At 36.4% G+C, this 27,475-nt stretch overlaps 2 protein-coding genes across 11 annotated transcripts in view; one reads left to right on the forward strand and one right to left on the reverse strand.

The window, feature by feature from the left end:
* Window positions 1–3,701, reverse strand: part of LOC136024854 (monocarboxylate transporter 1-like) — an 87,357-nt gene extending 83,656 nt beyond the window's left edge. Inside the window, exon 1 of the mRNA XM_065700367.1 lies at window positions 3,579–3,701. Coding sequence (XP_065556439.1) covers window positions 3,579–3,686 — 108 coding nt within the window. The 5' untranslated portion in view covers window positions 3,687–3,701. The remainder of the gene's footprint in view (window positions 1–3,578) is intronic.
* Window positions 3,702–7,858: 4,157 nt separating this feature from the next.
* LOC136024853 (proline-rich protein 36-like) overlaps window positions 7,859–27,475 on the forward strand; it is a 109,847-nt gene continuing 90,230 nt past the window's right edge. For 7 of the 10 annotated variants that reach the window (XM_065700357.1, XM_065700355.1, XM_065700356.1 and 4 more), the window contains exon 1: window positions 7,859–8,017. The gene's annotated coding sequence lies outside the window, so the exon portion shown is untranslated. The remainder of the gene's footprint in view (window positions 8,018–27,475) is intronic. The other 3 variants (XM_065700364.1, XM_065700361.1, XM_065700365.1) reach the window with 1 other exon arrangement.

Genomic DNA, 27,475 nt, shown 5'->3' on the forward strand with positions numbered 1-27,475 from the left:
TTAACCGTAGCAGTGTTATTCCCGTACATAGCACTAATCACTTTGATGTATCGCCTTGATAATTACGGCACTCACTCTTATCCCTTTTCTTAAACAGTGCTTTGGTTAAGGTTTTTCTAAAATCGTTCGTTGCTTCCCCTTTTTCAAAATTTCATATTCACACCCTTCCATAACTTATTCCTAACCTCAGAGCTACCATATTTAAAAAACTCATTTACCGCACTATCACCATTTGGAGCCTTATTATTTTTTAATCCTTTTAGTACTGTCGCTAATTCTTCCTCACAAAACAAATCTTCCTTCACATCCAAGGTACCCACAAACTTTAATTATCCTCTACATCTTTTTCCGCAACTGTATCTGAAGCGCCACCCCAACAGCTAGTATATTAATAATATGTGTAGAATATACCTTACCATGTATAACCTCAATAGGTTACAACATAGAAAGTGTTATTCGAATAATAATACCAGAAACACCTTCATAATCCGTCTAGCGCTATCTAGCGCTCCACTCCATTGGATGAAAATCTCCCTCGAATCCCAGTGCACACAAAAATCCCCAGACTGCAAAGGTTCCATGAGAATAAAGAAAAACATATTTCTTTCAACAGAGAAAGAAAAAGGAAAACCTGAAGAAAAATGAAATCCCGAAGAAAAAAATCGCCCAAAGCACTAGGCAGCAACCCACGTGTGCAATGTCACCACGCTACACCCCATGTGTGTGCCTACAGCTACAAGCGGGGATCCTTCACGGGCCCTGAAGAAACATGTCACGCGAGAATACACCATCCCAAACATAAGTAAACACTCTCCTATTACCGAACAACTAAATAAATCTGCTTTGGGTTTCATTTCTACTTCAATAGCAAAAACTTTTTCTTTAAAACAGTAAAAAAATATTTTCTAAAATACGGCAGATTTTCTCAGGTAACTTTTAATGGGTACAACTAAACTTGATAAAACTTATATATTTAAAATTAGTATTAAAATGTGATTCTTTTTGTGTAAATATTGGTATCAAAATTCCGTTTTTTAGAGTTTCGGTGACTATTGAGCTGGGTTGCACCTTACTACAGTTTGTTACCGCGAACTGTTTGAAAATAGAAGAAGAATAATAATGACCCTCCTGATTTGTATATGACAAATAGCGCCTAGATTCGATATTTCAGTTGCTAAGTCTTTTTACAGGGGTAGGTAGCAGGCAGGTTGCCCGCGGGAATCCACCCCCACAGCCCATGTTGTTAAGCAGAAACTCAATCCACTGGACAGCCAAGGCTTATAGCAAAAATAGCACCGTCGAAATTCTAGCCTCTCCCTCCCAGAATCTTGGATATGCCAGCGGAGTGGAGTAGCATTTAACAGTCTTATTCAAAAGCCTCAATGCATGGTCAAGAGTGACTGATTGATAACTGGTTTGAGGCTGATATGTCAAAAGTCGGCTGTTACATGTATAAACTGGTTAACTAAGGTTGTACGGTTAGTATTCGAATTAAAACAGTTAAAAACACTGCAGTTGATCGATGGCCTTAGTGAGAGACTGAAATTGGAGAATTTCGGCTTTCACCGGTGATTGTCCAAAAATTCCTTTTTTTTTCCTGGGATTTAGACCCATGTTTTGTGTCCTTCCTTTAACGCAATAACACTAACGAAAATGTGATGTTGCCCTAAAAGTTTCATAATTTTGAAACAACCAAAAGAAAAACTGAAATCATCGTCTTCAGGTCTGAATAAACTTAAGATCGGTCGAGGGGGTGGAGCAAAAAACACTTTTATTTTGACATTCTTGGCACTTTATTGTTGATTTTTGATGCAACTTCCCGTTTAAAAGTTTGATTTCTTTTATGATTTAACAGCGTATCGACTTAACGAAAATCACGCCATCCGATTCAGCGTATTAGAGAACCTTACTATAAGAGTTTCAAACTCCTATCTACAAAAATGGGGATTTTTTTTCCCCAGGGGTGATCGTATCAACCCAGTGGTCCTAGAATGATGCGAGAGGGCTCATTCTAACGGACATTAAAAGTTCTAGTTCCCTTTTTAACTAACCAAAATTGGAGGGTACCTAGGCCCCCTCCCGCGCATATTTTTTCACTAACGTCACCGAACGAAAATTTTGAGATAGCGACTCTGTTCATCTTAGTCGAAAACCTAATAACTATGTCTTTGAGGACGACTAAATCCCCTACAGTCCCCGGGGGGAGTGACTGCAAGTTACAAACTTTGACCATTGTTTACATATAGTAATGGTTATTATGAAGTGTACAGACGTTTGCAGGGAGACTTTTTCGCGTTGAGGCAGGAGTGGCGGGGTAGGAGGTTAAATGGGAAGATCTTTCCATGGAGGAGTTTATCATGAGGGAAGAGAATTTGCATGAAGAAAATAAATGAGAAAATAAATAAAAAAAAATTCACCTGTATGTAATGAGCAGCATTAAAACTTAAAATGAATATAAAATATTACGCATATAAGGGGGTTCGTATCCTCCACAAACCTTGCTCTTTAGGCTAAAGTATTTTTAGCAATGTCAACTTTTTTCTACGGCCTTTGTGATCTAGGGGTCATTCTTAAAGGTTTGGGATAAAATTCAAGGCTTAATGTAAAGAGAGAGGTATTGATGAGGGGGCAAACTCCCTCATATATGTAATAAAAATGCACAGATATAGAAATTCGTTACGTAAGTTAATTCGTAAGTTACGTATGTATATTATTAACAAAAACATTTGTACAAAAAATAAAAATCTAGTTGCAATTTTAAGTAACCAAAACTTAGACGGCAACTAGGCCTCCTCCCCCTCCCCTTTTCATATCAAAATCATCCAATCAAAACTATGGGAAAGCCATTTAGCAAATAAAAATTAATATACAAATTTCGTTTTTAATTATTCATGTGCGGTGAGCCAAAATCACAACATGCATTAATTCAAAAACGTTCAGAAATTAAACACGTAAGAAATTAAACACATATTCGTTACGTAAGTTAATTCGTAAGGTACGTATGTATATTATTAACAAAAACATTTGTACAAAAAATAAAAATCTAGTTGCAATTTTAAATAACCAAAAATTAGAGGGCAACTAGGCCTCCTCCCCCTCCCCTTTTCATATCAAAATCATCCAATCAAAACTATGGGAAAGCCATTTAGCAAATAAAAACTAATATACAAATTTCGTTTTTAATTATTCATGTGCGGTGAGCCAAAATCAAAACATGCATTAATGCAAAAACGTTCAGAAATTAAACAAAAAAACAGGTTTTTTTTAACTGCAAGTAAGGAGCGACAATAAAACTTCAAACGAACAGAAATTACTCCGTATATCAAAGAGGTTTTCCCCTCCGCAACACCTCGCTCTTTACGCTAAAGTTTTTTATTGTTTTAAAAAGTAGAGTTGTGACACAGTCAAACTTTAGCGTAAAGAGCGAGGCGTTGCAGAGGGGACAGCCCCTTACATATACGGAGTAATTTCTGGTCGTTTTAAGTTTTAAGGTCGCCCCTTACTTGCAGTTAAAAAAAACTTTTTTTTTTTAATGGCTCAACAGATTAGTTTAAATAGAGGTAAAAATTACAACCAACCCAAGACGAGAGCCCTTCCACCTCCTTTTCCAACCAATACTCTTCTTGGAGGCGTTGTTGAGATGTTACTGTCCGTAATACTTCTTTTTGCCTAAAACAAATAGACATTATCTAACAATTGAAAGAAATATCAACGAAAAGTGGAGAAGAACTTTTGAGCTTCCATGGGAACGGTTTATGCTCGAGAGTTTACACAAGATAAACAATATTAGATTGATGTATGAAGTTTAACGCTGAGCAGTATTTCTTCACTTCAACTTTGTAAGATATGCGTCTGCAACGTATGTAACCAATGGATAAGGCATAAAACTAATTTTTTCCTTTTTTATCATTATCAACACATGTACGAGACAGGACTACCACTAAAAATTTAACAATAACAATACTCACAATACAATAACAACAATAACAACACTGTAACAATAACTCGAAATTCACATGTAAAGGTTAAAATACAACAACAATACAATAATACACGATACAACAATACACAATACAACAATGCAACACACAATAACAACACCATAACAATAACTCAAGATTTACTTGTAGAGCCCCAAGTTTTCAGAAAAAAACAATATATTGAGTGTGAATAATATATACATTTAATATACTTTTAAGGGTAATGTGCAATAAATACTGTTTTCCCAAGATCCATAGCTTAGTGCTACAATCCCGAGACCTTAGGAAAAACCCAAGGCTAGGTAGTACCAATGGAAAATGCACCCTTTTAATCTAACATATTCTCCAATCAATTGTTCTAAACTATAAATGATGCACTGCTTACGTTTAATATCCGGGTTGATGCTCCCCCGCACTCATGACCAAGCCCCAACAAAACAGGGAAGTGATTAAGCGACGTTCTTTTGCCCTTAACGTCGGTAAACTGTATCGGTTTGTCACGATTTGGAAATCACATTAAACCCTACACAAAAGATGACAGATTGTTACTCGGTATGATCTTGAATTCTTGGTTAAAATTGGTAATTACTGTAATTGACGTCATTTGTGTGTCTTCCTGAAAGTACATGAGATGATGTATTACTGCTATGAGGCATCGCACAAAAAAAGGTTATAAAAAGAGGAAGGTGTCAATTATAATGAGGATTTTTAGCATAAGACACGAAGAAAATGAACCAAGTGCTCGTCAAAAATATGAACTCAAGAACTAACAATAACAAGCCTACATCTGGAATCTTTTATACTGAGACGTTGCGGCATTAGGTAATGGTATATAAGTAGAATGAGCAAATTTCGTCTATATATAAAAATTTTGGTTTTTTATTAAAGAGCAGCTAATAGATTCCTGAATGCGAAGGGAGATGTCATATACTACTCAACGCCAACATTCCATTTTCGACACAGTTTATATTCCTTCAATCCAACCACCTGTAACCCTTTCTATGGCCTCCACTCAGCCCCCTGAGAATCCAGTGATTGGACCAAACAAGTATAAAGGATAAGAATAGAATGAACAGCTTTTCAAAATAAGAGTAATATGCGCTGTTTTTCTTGTACTATTTCACTCTAGAGTGCTGCTTCGAGGTCATGCGGTACCTTCAATGCATTTCGAGTTTCAGTCTTCCTGTTTTGGCGGCTGACCGCCTGAAAGACAAAAAGAATATTTGCCAATCATCCCAAAGGCAATCACCAAGAGTTGTTGAGAATCTGTGATTTGACTATAAAATCTGACTGAAAAAATGATGAAATGTCACATCCCTTTTGTCCGTAAGCTTGTCAATTAAAGCAGGTAGAACCACAGGAAACTCCATCAGCTGCCAAATTGCCCAAACAACACTTCCTTTGAGCTCAGTTTTAGATTTTTCCTAGCAGGTATGCTAGAGCATCTATTTCCCTTTCCTGAACTGAAAAACAGAAATTCACACTTTCTGATGATACAAGTTTCATTGAAACTGAACAAACCTATCTTCGGAACAAAATGAGAAAAAATCAAAGGTTTTCTAAAACACAGGCGTAATAATAAAGCAAAATTAATGAAATGTAATTTGGCAAAATTAGTGCACTAATAGGCTTCTAATCTCAGTTTCTGAGAAAAAAAACAAAGTCGTTGAGTTTGAAAAAAACTGCCAAGAAATACCAAACGCTAGATCACACATGCATTTTTCTACACTTAAGCAATATTTCACCCTTTAAGTTACCCGTACTCTTTTACTCATATTCATGATGGTCGCAGCCATCTAAACAGAAATTTAAGCTTGCATTCCACACTTATCAAACAGTTCGTGGTAACGAACTGCAGCAAGAAGCGACCCGGCTCAATAGTAACCGAAACTCTAAAAAACGGAATTTTGATACCAATAGTTACATCAAAAGAATCGCATTTTAATGCTGATTTTAAATATATGAGTTTCATCAAGCTTAGTCTTTCCAATCAACAGTTACGGGCCTGAGGAAATTTGCCTTATTTTAGAAAATAGGGAGAAACACCCACTAAAATTAATACAATCACACCATCAGATTCTGCGTATCCGATAGCCCTATTGTAGAAGTTTCAAGCTCCTATCCACAAAAATTTGGAATTTCACATTTTTTGCCAGAAGACAGATCACGGATGCGTGTTTATTTGCTTTTTTGTTTTTTTTCCCCAGAGGTGATTGTATTGACCTAATGGTCCTAGAATGTCGTGAGAGGGCTCATTTTAACGGAAATCAGAAGTTCTAGTGCCCTTTTTAAGTGACCAAAAACAATGGAGGGCACCTAGGCTCCCTCCCACACTCATTTTTCCCCAAAGTCACCGGATCAAAATTCTGAGATAGCCATTTTATTCACCATAGTCGAAAAACCTAATGACTATGTGTATGGGGACGACTTACTCCCCCACAGTCTCCCGTGGGAGGGACTGCAAGTTACTAACTTTGACCGTTGTTTACATATACTAATGGCTATTGGGTACAGACGATTTCAGGGGGATTTTTTGGTTTGGGTGGGAGTTGAGGGAGGGGGGTTATGTGGGAGGATCTATCCATGGAGGAATTTGTAATGGGGGAAGAGAATTTCCATGAAGGGGCGCAGGACTTTCTAACATTATTTAAAAAACAATGAAAAAATTAATATGGAAAGTTTTTTTCAACTGAAAGCAAGGAGCAGCATTAAAACTTAAAACAAATAGAAATTATTACGCATATGAAGGATTGTATGAAGGAATTGGGACAAAATTCAAGTTTTAGTGTAAAGAGCAAGGTATTGACGAGGGGGTGAACCCCCTCATATACATAATAAAAACATATAAATATAGAAGTTTGTTGCGCAAGTTAATTCGTAAGCTACGTATATTTTTTACTAATGAAAACGTTCGTAAGAAATTAAAAGTTCTAGTTGCCTTTTTAGGTAACCAAAAAATTGGAGGGCAACTAGACCTCCTCCCACGCTCCTTTTTTTCTAAAAATTTTCCGGATTAAAACTATGAGAAAGTCATTTAGGAAAAAAAAATTCATCCTCAACGCCCCGCTCTTTACGCTAAAGTTTTTAACTGTTTTAAAAGCCCTATATGAAAGCTTACGAGAGACAGCAAGTTCTCTTTAAATGTTTTTGGGCGAAAACAGAACTTAGATGGAAATGTGTATAACCAAACACTATGGAGGAAAAAAGCGGGGGTAAGGGCCGGTTGAGTTTGGTTAAAGAATAACTACACAGGTTCTCCACCAAAACTGACTAAAAAATTTACGTCTACGAGTGTTTTCCGTGAGAAAAAGAAATTTTAGGGTTCATATATACTTAAGAAAAAGCAGCCTCACTTTGCAGACTTTCTCAATCCATCTTAAAATTTAGTAATAAGACGCATTAAGAGACTATGGGGAAGAGTTTCGGTCCATTCTCAAATCACTAGGTATGACGGACATAAAATCGTCAAAATCTGTGATGATAAAGTACGATAAATCATCTAAAATGAACAAACTACGTTGTAAAATGAAGTCCCCCCTCCTATAGCTGAATAAATTAAATGTGTGACAGAATCTGCGAAAGATTCTACAATAAAATGACACAGAAATAAAAAAAAAAAAAAATCAAATTAGGATCTAAATCTTTAATCTTATTCGTCCTGAAAATTCCACTATATGTTATTACTGGATGTCTAAGCATGTAATCAAACAAAACCATGATTTCTATAACTATTAGATCATCACCCCCAAAGAACTTGGCAGAAAATACTATCAGGTCTTTGCCTTAGTAATTACCAACCTTTAACCAAAGGAACAACTTAAAATTTTAAAGTAGCTATTAAAAAAGGGTGCCCTAATAGATAATCTGCATTGGAAAACCCGGTATACCATAAAGACATCAGTTTCGAAGTTACGTCACCAACAAGTTAAGAACTGGTGATCAGCAACAACTTTGGAAACGTCTCTTCAGTTACCTTTTTGGCCTTAATTACTAAGGTTGTGGAGGGATTTAAAAATCGTAGTGCTATTCCTGCAAAGGTAGGCTGCTCTTTCTAAATATATATCCCGGCTCAATAGTAAACGAAACTCTAAAAAACAGAATTTTGATGCTAAAAGATACATCAAAAGAATCGAATTTTCATGCTGATTCTAAATGTATAAGTTTCAGTAGATTTAGTCTTTGTCATCAAAAGTTACGAGCCTGAGAAAATTTGCCTTATTTTGGAAAATAGGGGGAAACATCCCCTAAAAGTCATAGAATCTTAACGAGAATCACACCATCGCATTGGGCGTATCAGAGAACCCTATAGCAAAAATTTCTATACCCTATAGCAATAAAACGAACAGAAATTACTCCGTATCTGAAATGGGTTGTCCCCTCCGCAATACCTCGCTCTTTACGCTAAAGTTTGACTCTTTGCCACAATTCTACTTTTTAAAACAATTAAAAGCTTTAGCGTAAGGAGCGAGGGATTGCGGAGGGGACAACCCATTTCAGATACGGAGTAATTTCTGGTCGTTTTAAGTTTTAATGTCGCTCCTTACTTTCAGTTAAAAAAAAACTAGTTTTTTTTACTTATACATACTGAGCTTTCCTCTGTTCCAATTCAGGCTTTGTTTGTGTCTTCTTTCTGAAAACTATATCAATTTATAACTGTAAATTATGCAAGTTGCTTATTGTTACTTTCATACCTTTTTTACTTTTAATCTTTCTTTACTTTGTTATTTTTTTCACTTTGATATTGTTACTTTGATAGTAGTTTTGATACTTTGATGAACCTTTGATGTTGAACAAAAGTTTAATTTTGAAATAGGAAATTTTTAAAAACTTGAAACTTTTTTCAATCAAAAACAAAACTTTCAAAAACGAAGCAAAAAAATTAATTGAAAAAAAACTTTCCAAACAAGAAGAAATTAAATAAACAATCAACGCAAACAAATATAAAAGAGACACCAATATGAATGAATAAATAAATTTTAAAACGTGTGAAACTTAAATTGAATATGCAAATCAAGTTTGAAACGAACAAAAATCACTACAAACAAGAGCTTGGGTATCGCCTCCCTCTCACTGTAAAAGTCTAAAACCTACTGCATCATTGGTGCTTTACTGAAAACGAATTATATTGCAAATATTTTCAATTGTGCTTAATATTGAAAATAAACATTGAAATTACAGTAAAATTTTAAACTGATGACCTTTCAGCAATTAATATCATTATAGCCTACATCAAATATTCCGTTTAATTTATTATTTCTTTCTAAAATTGTTCAAGATGAATATAGTTTCATTACGAACAAGAGTTTAGTTACTGCCCCCCTTCCTTAACTGTAAGAACCTGAACCCTACTGCGTCATTGGTGCTTCACTGGAAACAAAATATATTACAAATATTTTCTTTTTCGGTTCTTACTTTTTCGATAGCATTGAAAATGAAAATAAAACTAAATGAAATAAATCTTGAGCTCATGGATCTTTTAACAATTAATATAATTATATATTCAAACATTCAATTTGATTTTGTTTATACTTTCCAAGACTGTTCAAAACACGTATAGTTTTCAGTAAAGCACCAATGACGCAGTAGGTTTTAGACTTTTACTGTGAGAGAAGGAGGCGATATCCAAACTCTTGTTTGTAGTGATTTTTGTTCGTTTCAAGCTTGATTTGCATATTCAATCTAAGTTTCACTCGCTTTAAAATTTATTTATTCATTTATATTAATGTCTATTGTATGCTTGTTTCCATTGATTGTTTATCTAATTTTTGTTCGTTTTGGGTTTCATTTATACATCAATAGCAAAATATTTTGTTTTCAATTTTCGCTTGATTTGCATATTCAATTTAAGCATTACTCGCTTAGGATTTATTTATTCAGTTATATTATTGCTTGTTGTATGTATTTTTGCTATGATTGTTTATTTAACTTATGGTCTTTTTGGCTTCATTTATTCTTTAATAGTGATTTCTGATCGTTTTGAGTTTGAATTTTCACAGGTATTTGTATCTGCTAATCTTAAGTTTAAAATGGCCTTTACTTTTCTTTGAAAAACTTCTTTTTCGGAATTTTTTTTTTATTGATATATAAACACAGAAATCATCCGATTCCTGACACGAGGTGATCCACTTTCAAAAATCGTGTAAACCACGTGGCACAGATCACGCGGAATGTAAGTTTTACAAATGTGGGACTAAGTGTGCCATGCGTGGTGTAACGATGTCAACTTGGTAGGCAAGTTACACGTGGTCGAATAGTGGGTAAACCCTTGGTTGGTGGTATTTACTGTTGATTTAAGAGAGCTTAAGATTATAAGGAGATGGGTTGACCAATTCTTTCGCGAAATGGAGCCGGTGATCCAAGCAGTCTGGACCTGCTGATGAATTTTGCATCGAGAAAGCCTGCTAATAAATCTAAAATTATAAAACGCAAAGGGCGTGCTAAAATACCAGCACATCATAGGCGTCGTACAAATAACATGATTAATTTTTTTTTAATTTACAATCATTTTACTTTTGTCTAACTAACTACAGCATAAATGTCACAAAATGATAAAAAGGACCCAACGGGCACACCCTGAAGATAGTCAAGAAAAAACGAGATTAAAATGATTATTGCCGAAGTTCAAGTTATGTATAATAAAATAAAGCTCGTCTTTTCGACCTTGGCAATGAGAAGCCTAAACAGATAAAATCCTGTTCAACTCCAAAGAAAGCGAGTTTTCACTCTCGGAGATTGAATAGCAATTTTATTATGACAGAAAAAGGCACTGGGTTTAATCTCCTGCTTATGGTGAGTCAAGTTGTTGGGTATAACAACAAGGATATCCAAATTTGGAGGATGGAGGAGGTTACAGTCACTATTTGCTCCTTTCGTTAGAAAATTACACGGTACTTGAGTATTATTTAGTACACACTCGAGAAGTAAAGTTAGGTTAATCATAACGATATATACCAAGCTAGGTGAAGTTCGATTAGGCCGTATGAGTACAAAGTCATTTCCGTTAATTGACGAACTGTTTTGTTTTGGGCAACAACCCCTTATCCTGGAAAAATCTAATTGCCTCTTCTTCAGTCTTTGATAAATCCCAAATCTTATTTTGAACATCCATGGTCAGACACTATCTTCTATCACAATAGGTTGTAAACTAAATGAGTTTTGTGGCTGTGTAATCGGTAACCGGTTTGTTCTCGAGTGTGTACTGAATAATATACACCCCCCCCCAAAAAAAAATGTCTGACTTGTGAAAGGGTAGCAAAAATTCATATAAACAAATTTTTGATGTGCTTTCGAAGTTTTTTTTTTTTTTTTTATCAAACTGTTTATCGTTCAAAAGAATCCACAAGGGTTTCAAAATGAAGCATGCATATATATATATATATATATATATATATATATATATATATATATATATATATATATATATATATATGTATATATATATATATATATATATATATATATGTATATATATATATATATATATATATATATATATATATATATATATATATATATATATATATATATATATATATATATATATATATATATATATATATACATCCATGGCTGTTTAAAAACAAATCACAAATAGTGAAAGCTTCATGCTTATAATTACCAAATTGGTGGTAATAAATCCGCATTGATAATAGTGCACACGAAATTACACAAGATTTTGATTCTGTTAAACATTATATAAAGGACAAATTTCTTACTGAAAGTAAGGTGTGTAATATTAAAGCTTAAAACAAAGAGAACCTTTTACGTATATGAGGGGGATTGCTCCCCTCGTCAATGTCTTGATCTTTACGCTAAAGTTCGAAGCTTGTCCTAATTCTGTACGAATGGCTCCTGAATCAGAGAGACCGTTTAATTATAATAAATAGCTCTTTAAAAGTACTAAAAAAAACTTCAGCGTAAAGAACAAGCTATTGACGAAGGGACCATCCCACTCATATACATAATAATTTCTGCTCACTTTAAGTTTCAATGTCGCCTCTTACTTTCAGCTAAAAAAAACTTTTTAATCGTTTTTTGAAATAATGTTGGAAAATCCGGCTCCCCCTTCATGGAAAATTCCCTTCCCCATGAAAAATTCCTCTATGGAAAGATCATCCCTGGTAACCCCCCCAACCATTCCTACCACAATTTAGGCAAGGCCGTAACCAGGGTGAGGGGCAGGGGGTTTTAAGAAAGTTCTCCTCAAACAACAAAAACTTGTTACTGTTTAACTTCCGATCATCCGGGACCCCCTCCCTACGTGGAAAAGTTTTCCAGGAAATCCACCCCGCCGAATTTAAAGTTGCTCCCAATTTTGTAGACCGGAACTTGAAACCTCACTGGCAAGGTTCTCTGACACGCTGAAGCTAATAGTGAAATTTTCATTAAGTTAGCCTGAGTTCTGGGGAGGATTACTCCCTCTTTTGAAAGTTACAGAATAACCCCTAAGGCTCGTAGCTTTGATGGATAATTAATAAACTTTATGCAATTGTAATCGGAATAAAAAGCCAATTCTTTTGATTTATCTTCTGCTATCAACATATAAATCTTTTAGAGTTTCGGTTACTATCGGGCAAGAGTGATTCCGTGCTTACAGTTCATTACCACGAACTATTTGGAAGTTTCTTGTTCTTCTTGTTTTACAATTTTTGCCAAAAACTTAATTTTACCGAAAATCACTAAATATGCGGCCAAAATAGCGAAATATTATGCTTACTATAGGATATATTAGCAATAAAAATACGTGAACAGTCTTCTATGCCCGTCACTAAATAGTTGCGGCTTCACATTCATCTATTTTTGAAATAAGTATTGACTAAAATTAGGTAATATTATCTGGACATAGTTGAGGTTATATCTACTCCCGTTAGTGTCAAAACTACAAAGTTTTTGTGAATCTGCTCCATTTTTTCCTATGTAAGACTCCTCAAATTCTATCCTAGGATAGAATTCTATGTAAGGATCCTAAAGTTCTAGCAGAGGATATTCCTAAATCTCAGTATGCTATGTCATAATTGAATCTTAACGACCAGGTATAATTCTTGCACTAGTTTATGTTAGGTCCAGACTTCTCTCCCCTTCTAGAACATCTCTTATAGTGCAGCTCTACCTATGGTTTTCTAGTTTTAAAGCCTGATTTTTGAATTTTAAACAAAACAAGATTATATCATTACATGAGAGTATATCAAACAGTTCGTGGTAACGAACTGTAAGTGAGGAGTGGTGCGACTCAAGAGTAATCGAAACACTAAGAAACAGAGTCTTGATAACAATAAATACATCAATGGAATCGAACTTTGATCAAAATATATAAAATTCATCAAATTTGATAGTACCCATTAAAAGCTACGAGCCTGAGTAAATTTGCCCAATTTATGAAAACGGGGGAAAACGTCAAGTGACCTTATTGAAAATCACTCTATCAGATTCAACATACGAGAGAAACTAACTAGAGAGGTTTCAAGCTCCTATGTACAAAAATGTGGAATTTGTATTTTTTGTCAGACGAATGATCACGGAAGCGTTTTTATTTGGTTTTTTCCCCAGGGATAATCATATAGGGATTATCCCCAGGGATAGGTAAGATCGTAGAAGCTCGGTAGTGGACTCATTTGATTGGAAACCGAAAATTCTAGTACCCTTAAAAGTTACCAAAAATATTGGAGGGCAACTAGCCCCGCTCACACGTTCATTTTTACCCAAAGTCAACCGGTCAAACTTTTGAGATAGCCATTTTGATCAGCATAGTCGGAAAATCTAATAAGTATCTCTTTGAGGTTGACTTAACCCACTTAAGTCCCCGGAGGAAGGGCTATAAGTTATGAACTTTGGCCATTGTTTACTTTTAGTATTGGTTACTGGGAAGTATAGCCTACAGACATCTTGAGGGGGGATTTTCCTGGTGGGGGATCGGGGGGCGTACCTGGAACGATCTTTCCATATAGGAATTTTTCATTGGGAAGGAAATTTTCCATGGAGGGGAAGCTTGATTTCCGGAATTATTTAAAAAATGATAAGAAATTGAATAAAAAAACAAGTTTTTTTTAACTGAAAGTAAGGAGGGACATTGAAACTTAAAGTGAACAGATATTACTAAGTATATGAGGGTGTCACTCCCTCGTCAATACCTTGCTCCTTACGCTACAAGTTTTTACTGTTACTTTTAAAAGAGCTATTTATTCTAATTAAACGGTCTTTTTGATGCAGGAGTCATTCGTAAAGAATTGGGACAAACTTCGAACTTTAGCGTGCAGAGCGAGATATTGTCAACAGGTACAAACCCCTCATATACGTAAAAATTTCGTTTTCTTAGTTTTGAGACTGCTCCTTATTTCCAGTTTAGAAAAACTTGTTTTTAATATGATATTTAGCAGAATTAAGACCTTGTGTAATTTCATGTGCAGTATTACCGATGCAGATTTGTTACCATCAATTTGGTAATTATTAGCATAAAGCTATCACTATATGTAATTTGGTTTTAAACAGCCATGGATATAAATGTATGTTTATGCCTCTTTTTGAAACCCTTGGGTATCCTTTTTGAACAATAAACAGTTTGATAAAAAAAAACTTTGAAAACGCATCGAAAATTTTTTGATATGAATTTTTGTTACGTTTTTACAAGTCAGACAATTTTTTTTTGGGGGGGGGGGGTTTAAACCCCCTGAGCGAGACGTAAATAGCGACGAAGAACTAGGGAGAACTCACCAGAATTTCGAGAAACGCCTAAAACAGTATAAGGATGATATCACCAAAGCTCCGAATTCTAATATTGCTAGGATTTTTGAAAATCCTAGCCACAAAATACTTTTTGAAGAATTTACCCTTATTATCAATGATCTAGGCATAAAGCAAGTAGTTCGAGAAGTAATTGGAATCAGACTTAAGATTTATAATAATATCTCCTTAAATAGGGACTCGAGAGGATATTCACTAAATGCTCTATACACAAATTTAATTAAAAATGACCTTACGAGATACTGTAAAAAACCAATAGATATTAACACAGAACCTGTCACAAATAGACCTATGAGATCAGAAGCCAAAAAAGCAAGGCTGGCATTAAAAACTCGTTTTTAAATCATTCTCTTTCATTTCAATGATTTGCCTCGTTTCATCACAATTTATTTATCAGTCCTGGTTAAACTTCGCTGAGGTAAGGATGCTGGGACTGTTTTGAAAAAAAAAATATTTTAGCTTTATTGATTTTATCCTGTTGTAAGTTTTTTTCTTCTTATATGTTTTTTTATTGCTGAGGACGGCCCTTGGACATAGGGCCGAAATATTCATTCTAATTTGTTTCCCACTGTCTTGAGAAATTCCCTATTGTTCTTCTTGTTTGACCTTGCTTATATTGTGGTAGGAATGGTCAGGGGGGTACATCGGACGATCTTTCCAAGGAAGAATTGTTCATGGGGGAAGGGAATTTTCCAAGGAGGGGAGCTGGGTTTCCCAGCATTATTTAAAAAACGATCAGAAATGGAATAAAAAAAGTTTTTTTTCTAGCTGAAAGTAAGGAGCAATATTTTATGCCTCTTGGAGAACGTAGGAAATATTTAGGGAGAAATAGATTGAGGGATGTCCTTACAGTTGCCCTATGTTTGGAGAGATGGATGAGTCTTTGCAACATTTTTCGGGGGATCGTAGGGAGTTGAGGGAGTTGCGCTTGGAAATATTTGGTAGGGAGGCTGGTACGAGAGATTGGGTTTCGGAAATTTTGAGAAGTAGGTGTTACTTAACTATAAATAATACTGGAAAGTTCGTCTGGGTATGAGGTATCGTGATGTTTTCTTAAATAATTAGTTTACTGTCTTTTCGGTCTATGTTTGTTGCTGTATTTTTTTCACTCGTTTTGTGTATGTCACCATGGCCCAATTGGGCTTTTCGTGTGAATAAATCTATCTATCTATTTATCTATCTATCTATCTATCTATTGAAACTTAAAACGAAGAGAAATTACTACGTATCTGAGGGGGGTCGCTCCTTCGTCATTACCTTGCTATTTATGCTGAAGTTTTTTTAGTACTTTTAAAACAGCTATTTATTCTAATTAAACGACCCTTGTGATTCAGGGGTCATTCTGAAAGAACTGGGACACAATCTGAACTTTAGTTTAAAGAACTAGTTGTTGACGAGGGGGCGACCCCCTTATATACGTAAAAAATTTCTGTTTGATTTAAGTTTTAATGTTGCTGCTTACTTTCAATTAAAAAAAATTTGTTTTTTTATATAATATTTGGTAGAATCAAAATCTTGCATGATTTCGTGTGCACTATTACCAATGCAGATTTGTTACCACCAATTTGGTAATTATTAGCATAAAGCTATCACTATATGTAATTTGGTTTTAAACAGCCATGGATATAAATGTATGTTTATGCATCTTTTTGAAACCCGTAATTATCAGCATAAAACTATCATTATTTGTAATTTGTTAAACTTTAAAAAACTTTATACGGAAAAACTTATGTTTGTTTTAAATTTTAATGTTGCTCCTTGCTTTCAGTTAAAAAAATTTGTTTTCTTATATAATATTTAGCAGCATCAAAAACTTGTGTAATTTTGTGTGCACTATTACCAATGGAGATTTGTTACCGCCAATTTGGTAATTATCAGCATAAAACTGTCACTATTTGTAATTTGTTTTTAAACAGCTATGGCTACATACGTATGTTTATGCTTCATTTTGAACAATAAACAGTTTGTTAAAAATCTGTAAAAAACGCATCCTTGTTTATATGAATTGTTGTTACCTTTTTACAATTCAGACAAAATTTCAAGGGAGGAGAGTTAAAACCCCCTTCCCCTGGTTATAGCCTTGCTTATATTGTGGTAAGAATGGTCGGGGGAGGGGTTGACGTTTTATCCTGGTGCCGAAAATCCTAGCTACGTCTCTGGTATCTTAAGCAGGGATGAGCGCAAGAGAACAGGGGGAGGTTTACCCCAGTCAAACCCAAAGTCGTTTCTAATGGATTATATCTTTCATTACCTTTTTTAGCCTTCCTATTATTTATATACCCCAGACATTACACACCCCTTTTTCATTTTAGTAGGAAAACGACGCTTTTTGTATTTCGGGGTCGCAGATTCCCAGGATAAAATACTACGGTATACATATTTAAATATATTTCTAGATATTTTTTGTGTACAAAATGACGTGCAAAATTACAATATGCGCTCAAAAATTACGCAAGGTACGAAATTTTCAAGCTTCCTTAAAAGGTACTAAATGAATAAATTGAAGGAATGGACACGTGGAAACTTGTATTTTTAAACAAAAACGTCCATTCAATGAATGGATTGTAGCTTGTAATTGTGAAAGTTGATTTAACCGTGTCTTAAATGAGTGCCTGTAAGAGAGCCTAAAAATAAGAAAAGAGTTGTTGAGGATGCGGCCACTTTCTGAAATCACCTCCTCAATGCCCCAACCAACGCTAAAGTTTTTCATCGTTTTAAAAAGTAGAATAACAAACGCTAAAGTTTTTCATCGTTTTAAAAAGTAGAGTTGTGATAAAGAGTCAAACTTTAGCGTAAGGAACGGGGTGTTAAGGAGGGGACAGTCCCTTTCATATACGGAATAATTTATGTTCGCTTTAAGTTTTAATTTTGCTCCTTACTTTCAGTTGAAACAACTTGTTTTTTTCATTTAATTTCTGAACGTTTTTGAATTAATACAGGTTTTGTTTTGGCTCACCGTATATGAATAATTAAAACAAAATTTGCGCATTAATTTTAATTTTTTTGGCTAAATGGCTTTCTCAAAGTTTTGATCGGACAATTAGGAAAAAAAGGGCGGGGGAGGTTGCCTAGTTGCCCTCTAATTTTTTTGTTACTTAAAAAGGCCACTAGAACTTTCAATTTTATTTACGAACGTTTTTATTAGTAATAAGTGTGCGTAACTTACAAATTAAATTCCGTAACGAACTTTTATATTCGTGTATTTTTATTACGTATAAGAGGGGGTTCGCCCCCTCTTCAGTGCCTCGCTCTTTACACTAAAGCTATAATTTTTTCCGATTCTATACGAATGACTCCTAAATCATAAAGGTCGTTTAATTAGAATAAGTAGCACTTTTGAAATTACTAAAAGTAATTTAGCATAAAGACCGAGGTACTGAAGAGGGGGCGAACCCCCTCATATGTGAAATTATTTCTGCTCGTTTTAAGTTTTAATGTTGCTCCTTACTTTCAGTTAGAAAACCTAGTTTTTTTTATTTAATTTCTCGTTTTTTTAAATAAGAGAATTATCTTCCCCCCTGATAAATTCCGGGGGATTCAGTCGTCCTCAAAGACATGGCTATTCGATTTTTAGATTATGCTGAACAAAATGGCAATCTCAAGATTATGGTCCGGTGACTTTGGGAAAATGAGTTTGGGAGGGGGCCTAGTTGCCCTCCAATTTTTTGGCTACTTAAAAAGGGCACTAGAATTTTTCAATTCCCGTTAAAATGAGCCCTTGCGACATACTAGGACCACTGGGTCGATACGATCACTCCTGGGGAAAAAAAAACAAAAAAACACGCATCCTTCATCTTTCTTCTGGTAAAAATAAAAAATTCCATATTTTTGCAGATAAAAGCTCATTAAGATTTTATGACTTTTAAGGGGTGTTTCCCCCCTTTTTTGAAAATAAGGCCAGTTTTCGCAGGCTCGTAACTTTTGATAAGTAAGACTAAACTTGATGAAACTTATATATTTATAAACAACATAAAATTCCGATTCTTTTGGCGTATACATTGGTATCAAAATTCCGTTTTTTAGAGTTTCGGTTACTATTGAACCTGGTCACTTCTTACTACAGTTCGTTATCACGAACTGTTCGATTTAAGATTAGAAGATCGATCCTTAAGTTAAAATCGAATTCTTGTTTAGAGGCTAGCAATTTTCTCAATTTATACAGAAATAATTTGTTTTTTAAAATTATTTAATTTAAATAATTTAATTTACAACAATTAAATAAATCTTATTACCTTCATCCTATAATGACTGGTAGCAAATTCAACCCTTATATATATGAGTTTGGTATCTGAACTAAAAGGAACTAGCTTATAAACCTAATCGGATTATTTTTTGTACTGTACTGTGTTAGATTGCGCAATTAACTTGCGGATTTAATTGTGAGGAATTGCTCACTTCATACAAAGTGAGTTATTATTTATCATAGTGTATAATTCAATATATTGGTGCTATCGCTGATTAAAAATTGTCATATTTACTTTTGGTCAAGTAACCTTGAATTAAGACTGATTAACAGTTCGTGAATCTGCAGTGTCTCGTCGGAATAAATGACGGGAAAAAAGCCCCTAAGGCTACCACCCGAGAAGGATACTCCCACTGAAACCCTTAGCTAGTCGCCATTCCAACCTACCTCTAAAACTCTTCCTAGAACTCCCCCAACTACGCGATCCAAAACAGTTACCCGCTTGTCAGGAATTCAGGCCTTAGCCGAAACTAACTCCAATGAAAGAGGTGAGACGCCTGGCAAAAAGAGGAAAAAGGATGAAATTCGTTCGCCAGTGATAGTGCAACCCCTCTCTTCAAGTGTCCCAGAAACCAGTGCTAACGATTACCCCTATTATTATACTGTCTCAATCAAGAAAAACAATGGCCAACCCTTTTCAAAAGATCGAATAATAGACATTAGGAAAGCTATCTTTCTGATCACCAAGGTAAATTTTGAACTTGTTTTCAAGCAGGACGAGTCTATTGATATTTACTTTACGTCTTCTCAGGCGGCAGACCATCTCCTGCCAAAATCCAAAGAAATAATTCTTGATGGCTCAAAAGTTTTAGCCACAAAAAAAGATGTGGAAAAGTTACACAAGTATGTGCTGTATGGTGTTGATACCAGTGTAAAAGTGGAGGAAATACAAACTGAACTAATATATTCTTCAGGCCTTCTCATCAATCCTTCAACTGCTATAAGGCCAAGTTTAAACAAAGAAGGTTTTCTTCACCCAAGCCGTTCAATCCTCATTTCCTGCAAATTTGAGTTAAGTAGAGAAATATTCTTGTACGGTATGTCGCTTTCTTACAAGATTTATAAGCCCAAGCCCCTACAATGCTCCACTTGTCTGGCCCACGGCCACAGCAAAAAACACTGCAGACAATCGCATCCGCCTTGCCTTAAGTGTGAGAAAACAGGCCACGCAATTAGTGAATGCCCTGAGTCAGACCCTTTCTGCAGAAATTGTAACCGTAAGGGACACACAGCCCTCCAAAAACAATCTTGCCCGGCTCACCAAAAGCGAGTCGTAATCCTTAGAACATCTGATAAAGTGAACCTACCCTACTCAGTTGTAGCTGCAAGAATCCCTAGGCAACCCACACCCATCGACCCAGCAGAAGCCAAGCAAAAAGAGGCAAATAATGTTCATACTCAAGGTTCTAGTCAGTCTCCCCATCCTTTACCTTGAACATCCTGCCAGAGGCGACATTTGGGGGGGGGGGGGCAGGGGGGAGGAACAAATGCCCACCCAAGATTTTCCAGGGGGCCCAAGCTTCCACCACAAAGGGCCCTTTGCCGGCCATAATAATAACGCTATTTGCTATTAACCATTGTAAACTTTGAAAGTAAGTTAGATACATAATTAAATTCTCAGTTCTATCAAATGCCCATTTCCTAGATGATTATATTAATATTATAAATTCTGAATATTTGCAGTAATTCCTCTAAGCTGACAGATTAAAATAAGTCAGTTCCTGGCAAATGTTTCAATGTTTATTTCCTTGTTTTTTGGAATATAAGCCACCGTTTTATATTACTCTAGTCAGTTCTTATTCTGTTTCTGTCCTCGTCTTATGAACATTTACTGTATCATATGTGTAAATAAACATTTTTATACTCGACACATAAACCTTATGAAAGTTAAAGATGCTTGACATCCTCTACCGGTCAAACCCCAGATTGTAGGCCAACGCTACCATAAGACTCTACAGAACATCACAGAGAAAGTCACACTTTACAAAGAGAAGTAGAAGACTTCACACCATTAAGCCTATTAACCTAAGATATTAACAGACATTAGCATTAGTTAGTATAAAGTCATCCTAAGGATTGGGATTGGAGTGACAGAATTGTTTGTGATCTTGTTGATTCAATATCTTATTTGTTTGTTATCATGAGTTTGTCAGGAGCTCAAAAGCGGAATTTGGCAGCATTGAAGAAAGAGAAAGAGGCAGAAAATCAGTCGTCTCTGAGTCGATGGATTAAGAAACAGAGACCGTCACCATGTGAACCGGTTCAGCGAGTGACGGTCGCTCAGATCGAGTAAGCAGGAAATGAGACACCCCGAGGAACCACTACGACTGTCGAAGGTCTGTTGGAGCCTCAGTTTCGGCGACATACGCCTTAAGATAAAGAGTATCGCCGGTCCAGCGACCCTACGGACATTTCTTTGTCCTCTCTCGATCTACCATCCCAACCGAAACTAGTACAATACCCTGCGCAAGTGACAGCAAGCCAAAACGGTCCTTCAATGCTTCATATTACGGAAAGCACCCGTGGCTGGAGTACTCTGTCCAGGATGATTCTGTTTAATGCTTCCGCTGCAGACACTTTGGCGGCATATCTACTCTTCTCGGGCAGAGGTACGGGTCTAGACCTTTCATAGACGTCGGCGCGATAAGATGGAAAGACATCTCTAACATCCTCGAACAGCATACTAGAAGTGACCACCACAAAGACAGTTCAGTTTCATGGACGAAGTTCAAAGCCATACAAACCAAGAAGATGCAACCAATCGCGTGTGTTTTAATGACAGAAAGAGACAATGAAATCAAGGAGAACAGAAAGCACTTAAAAGCCTTATTAAAAGTAACAGCTCTATTGGGGTGACTCTGCACTGCCTTTAGGGGGCACGACGAAACAGAATCCTCTACAAACAAGGGAAATTTCGTCGAGACATGCAATCTTCTCGCAAATTACTCTCCTACGCTCTTGAACAAGCTACAGAGACGGTACGGTCACTACACATCCTATGAATACGAGAACGATCTTATTTCGGTGACCGGTTCCAGGCTTTAGCGCACGATAATGCAAGAATTAAAAAGCGCCAAATACTTTGCTGTTCTGGTCGACGAAACAAAGGACAGCTCGAAGAAAGAGCAGCTTGCCATTCTTTTTAGGTACTTCGACGAAGGAAAAGTAAAAGAAAGACCAATCGGATGCTATCACAAGAAGAGCCTGGATGCTGAAAGTCTAGAAAATTTCATTCATGACACAGTGACAAGAATTGGACTCGATTGGAACTACAGCGTCGCGCAGTGCTACGACGGAACTACAGCGTCGCGCAGTGCTACGACGGAGCAAGTGTAATGAGCGACCCATTTTCCGGTGTTCAAGCTCGTTTGAGAGCGAAATCGCCACAGGCATTCTACTTTCATTGCCATGCACATAAGCTAAATTCGGTCACTGCGAGCTGTGTTGAATCTGTCGGCACTGTTGGTACTTTTTTCCCACTGGTCCACCCTCTATATACATTCATTTCCAACATCAACACTCTGCATCAGTTGCTTGTTGAGGTCCAGAAAGCTGCCGAACTGCAAGTTCTGGAGCTGGAAAGAAGTGCTGCCACACGATTGTCTTACTGGTATCGATCTATATCGAAGGTTAGACTCTGATATGAATGCATTTTAGCTGTATTGTCTGTTGTAAGCGAGGGAGCCGACGGCAAAGTACGGGCAGAGGCAGCTGGGCTCCCGAAGAAGATGGAATCGTTCCTTGTTATTTTCCAATTGCACTACATAGAAGCAATTATGTGAGCGATGAACTCGCTGTCTCAGCAGCTCCAAGCCGTCGACTTGGTTATTTCCCGATCGCGCACCCTGATTCAGGTCACAAGAAGCGAAATCATCGACCTGCTTTCAGACCCTTCATTCGTATCACTTTTCGAGAAGGCTAAAGAGTTTGCGACAGAACTCGAAATCAAAGTACCTGCTGTGAATGAGCCTGCGACTAGACCCTCCTCTGTTGGTCAGAACGGACAACCTCGAAGAACTCAAAAGATCACCAAGCATCTGAAACAATTTGTGACAACTTTGACACTAGGAAAGAATTTCATCGAATCTGGAAATCGGACTACTACTTTGGTGGATGGAATGAAGCGAGAATACTTCGAAACTATTGACCGTCTACTAGCCGAATTTGACAAAAGGTTCACAGATAACATGCCAGTGCTGAGTACACTCGAAGCCTTGGATCCAAGCTAAACCAAGCTTATGGACACAGAGCTGCTCAAGCGTTTCTCTGCACTTTACGGCAAGCTGGATATCGACAACATTCTTCTCGAATCTCAAACTGATATTGCCAAGCGTTTCTTGCTCGATGAGGAGAAAAAGCCGGAAAACTTTCTAGACATTGTCGACCATCTTCAGGTATTACCAGTGGCTTACTCAGAAGTAATTAAAGTACTTCGTATTGCTGCCACACTTCCTGTGACAACAGGGTTTGTTTTCTAGCCTAAAAATAGTGAAAAACTACCTGCGGTCTACAACAGGAGATCATCGTCTCAGTCACCTCCTTTTAATATTTGCAGAGAAGGATTTAGTAAAAAATTTGGACTACGACCAGCTTGTTGACGATTTTGCAAAGATGAAACCTCGGCGGTTCCCCTTGTTACCTTGAGTGTTGTAATATTTTTTTAGCTTGTTATGTTTTTCCTTTTTGTAAATATATTTAATCTGGAAGATTTCTGCTGAAGGAAAACCGAGATTTTGGTTACAACCCTCAGCATAGCAATGAAGATTACTTTCACGGACGCATTGTTTACTTAAATAAGAAAGTTTCTCGCTGAGGAATGTCAGCCTGTAGTCTGGTTGAATTTTCCACTTTCAGTTTAATCACTTAACCTCGTAGATTGTATTCTTCGTTGTTATAATTAATCTTAGAGGTCAGTGTGGCTAAGTTCCAAATTCGGTTACAGTACATTTCCAAGCAACACACGGGTGCTGAAAATGCGTTTTTACTTAGAATATTCGATCGATGTGCTGCCAAAACCCGCATTTTTTTACGTGACACGAAGTGAATGGGGGGGCAGATGGAGTTCATGCCCACCCCAAGATTTGGCCTAAATGGCGCCTCTGCATCGTGCGCTCCAAAAGATTCATCTAAAAGTAGCCAAGAATGGGAAAGACTTGCAACTTTTCTCACAGTCAGTCACTTAATTGAGGTTAGTAATGAAGCTGAGGAAATCAAAAATATTCTCAAGAAGAAGGCTATCACTAAACTACTAGGTGATGACATCTTACAAACAGCTATAGCTCAATTATCCTCCATGAAGACATAGATTCCACATCAAAGCTAGTTAAGCCTGTAGACTCAACTGCCAATCAAATTAATACAGGCTCTGACCATGCCACAACCCCAAAGACGGTAGGCGGTGCCACTGCCCTAGTCAAAGGCAAGAAATCTAAGAAAAAAACGGCAAACTTTCCATCCCAGTCCAAAATTACCACCAATGATATTTCGTCGGCTGAAGAAGATTTCCAATATACTAATCAAGGAGATGATGAAACTCAGACCACAATGGATATTTAAATGTGTACTATACAAGATTTTACGTTTCTCACGAATTTATCACCGTGCAATAATGTTGTTTTTAACTATTACGATGACCAAAATAATTTGCCAACCAGCCCCTTATACTAGCCCCGATAGCCCTTTAAACCAAATTAACTGTGAATATCTCAACACTTTTGATTTTGTGAAAAATGTGAAACCTAAGCTAATGGAAGAGCCCAAACTTAATGTAATTTGCTTTAACATCAGAAGTATACGGGATGAGTGGGCTAATTTTAAAGACTTAATTTTAATTAATGGTTACTGCCCTTTCGACGTAATTGGAATAACGGAAACGTGGCTTTCAGAAATTGATGATAATAATGAATTTTCCCTTCCTGGCTTTCAAGCTATTCATATTGAAAGAAAATTAACCAAGTCCTCTGGCGGCATTTCTATTTACATCCAGTCAAGTCTGAAATTCACCCGGCTATTAGACTGTGAATCCTTATTCTCGCAACCTATAAATAATAGATGCATTTATTCAATAATCGTAGACATAAGTGTTGACGAGAAGTCTTTAATTTTTTCATTATTTTATAAACCCCCCTCATTTCCGACCTCTTTCTTTTGTAATTTGTTTGATGTTTTTTCTAGTTTTATTAATTTACCACAAAAGAAGGCAATAGTTTTTGGGGACTTCAATTGTAATTTATTAAATGTTAGCAATAATGATGATTGTGACACCTTCTTTGAAACATTCACCTCAAGTGGTCTTCTTCCCACGATCCTTTTTCCTACTAGAGTTGATCCTATGAGGTCTACAGCAACTGTAATTGACAACATTTTTGTATCCACTTCCCTGGGAAACCACCTGTCCTCCAAAATAATATTTTCTGACCTGTCAGATCACTTTCCAATCTATCTCTCCCTACCCTCCCTACCAGCTACTCAACCCTCTAGAACTAATACCCCTACGTATAATAGAATATATAATACTGTGAATATGAACCGGTTCACGGATCGTTTGAAATCCTTCGACTGGTCCAAGGTTTTGGATTGTCAGGATGTTAATTCAGCCACAAACGGTTTTACACAGGGACTGAGTGATCTTATCAGCTCAACCTTTCCAGTTCGTAAATCAAACCGAAAAACTACCCATATACGCCCCTGGATGTCTAATAGCCTGATAATCTCTTTATACCGAAAAAATGACCATTATAAGTTAGCTTGCAAAACCAGTAACGTTATTGACCTGACTAATTATAAGAAATACAAAAACTTATATATCAAACTCGTCGGGGAAGCAAAAAAAAAATATTATTACTCAAAAATCTCAAATTGCAAAGGGAACTTACAAAAAATTTGGTCTACAATAAATTAAACTCTTTAAAAAAAAGGAATTCAAGATCTGTACCTATTAACCTTAAGGACATCAGTGGCAGATTAATTGACCCAATTTCAGTACCGGATGCTTTTAATAATTATTTCACTAATATTCCAAATGCTAACTCCTGTTCCTTCTCCCAGTCAGTACACCCTAGCAAGAATCCTGGATCCATGTTTTTCTCTCCAACTGATCGTAAAGAGGTGCTTCAAGTTATCAAATGTCTCTCTGATAGTAGTACACCTGACTTCTTAGGCATAAGTAATAAGCTTCTTAGGACTATATCTTCCTATGTTTGTGAACTCATTGTGCACATAGCAATCCTGTCTATGACCAATGGAGTCTTCCCAGAAATATTTAAATCAGCAATTGTTATCCCGATTCATAAAAAAGGCGATCCGTCTGAGATAAGTAATTATCGTCCAATCTCACTTCTCCCAATTGTATCTAAAGTGCTCGAGAGAATTATATTCCGACGTCTTTCTCCCTTTTTATTTGGGATTCATTCTTCAGATTCGTTGATTTCTCCTCATCAATATGGCTTCCGTTCCAAATTTTCAACTGCTCATGCACTAATAGACGCCACACAGTTTATACGTTCCCAACTTGACCTTAAAAATACTGTATTGGGCTTATTTCTGGATTTTTCTAAGGCCTTTGATAAGGTTGATCACAGTGTTTTATTAAGTAAACTCAACAACTTAGGGATTCATGGAGTTCATTTCTCATGGTTTGGCTCTTATCTCTCTGGTAGAGCAGAGAGTGTGAGTCTGGGTGGGGTGACTTCACAACCCCTACCTGTCCGGAGGGGCGTCCCACAGGGCTCTGTTCTTGGTCCAATACTTTTTCTCCTTTATATTAATGATTTGGTTACGGACCTGGGTCCATCAGTGCACCCAGTACTTTTTGCTGACGATAGCAACTTTTTCATCACCGGTCCTAATTTACCATCCGTCGTCGCCTCTACTCAAACCCTTCCGAATAGAGTACAGGAGTAGTATCTCGTTAATTGCATGACCATTAACAGCAAGAAAAGTCAGGTTGTATTATTTCGAACCCTTTACAAAAAAATTAAGCTCAGCAGGCACTTGGCCTAAAATATTCTACCAATCTCCTCCCGTAGGTCGAAGTTGCCAAGTTTCTTGGTCTCCACATAGACTCTTCCCTATCATTTGTAACACATGTGTCTTACATCAGAGCCATAATCTTGCGACAGGTAAGTATAATTAATCCTGTGAATTATTTTCTTCCTCCCGATATCCTTGTCACCCTTTATTACTCTTTTATTTACCCATATATCTCATACTGCGGATCTGTTTGGGGCAACACTTATCCTTCAGTTACCAATAAATTAAAATCTGCCCAAAACCGTGCCGTCAAAGCAGTTTTTCGGCTGCCCCGACTATATCCCATCCAGGACTTGTACTCCGATTTTGGTATTATACCTTTGGAACAAATCATCAAAAAATTAGGTCTATCCCTTGCATACTCCGCTTACCATAAAAATCTTCCTCCCCAATTATTATCTTATTTCAATAATAATAATTCTGAAGGCATCTGTCTCCGTTCATCCAACCGCTCCTTCATTGTCCTCAAGTGTGTCTTTAGTTC

The sequence above is a fragment of the Artemia franciscana genome, chromosome 3 (assembly GCF_032884065.1).
Source record: "Artemia franciscana chromosome 3, ASM3288406v1, whole genome shotgun sequence".
Classification (NCBI taxonomy): domain Eukaryota; kingdom Metazoa; phylum Arthropoda; class Branchiopoda; order Anostraca; family Artemiidae; genus Artemia; species Artemia franciscana.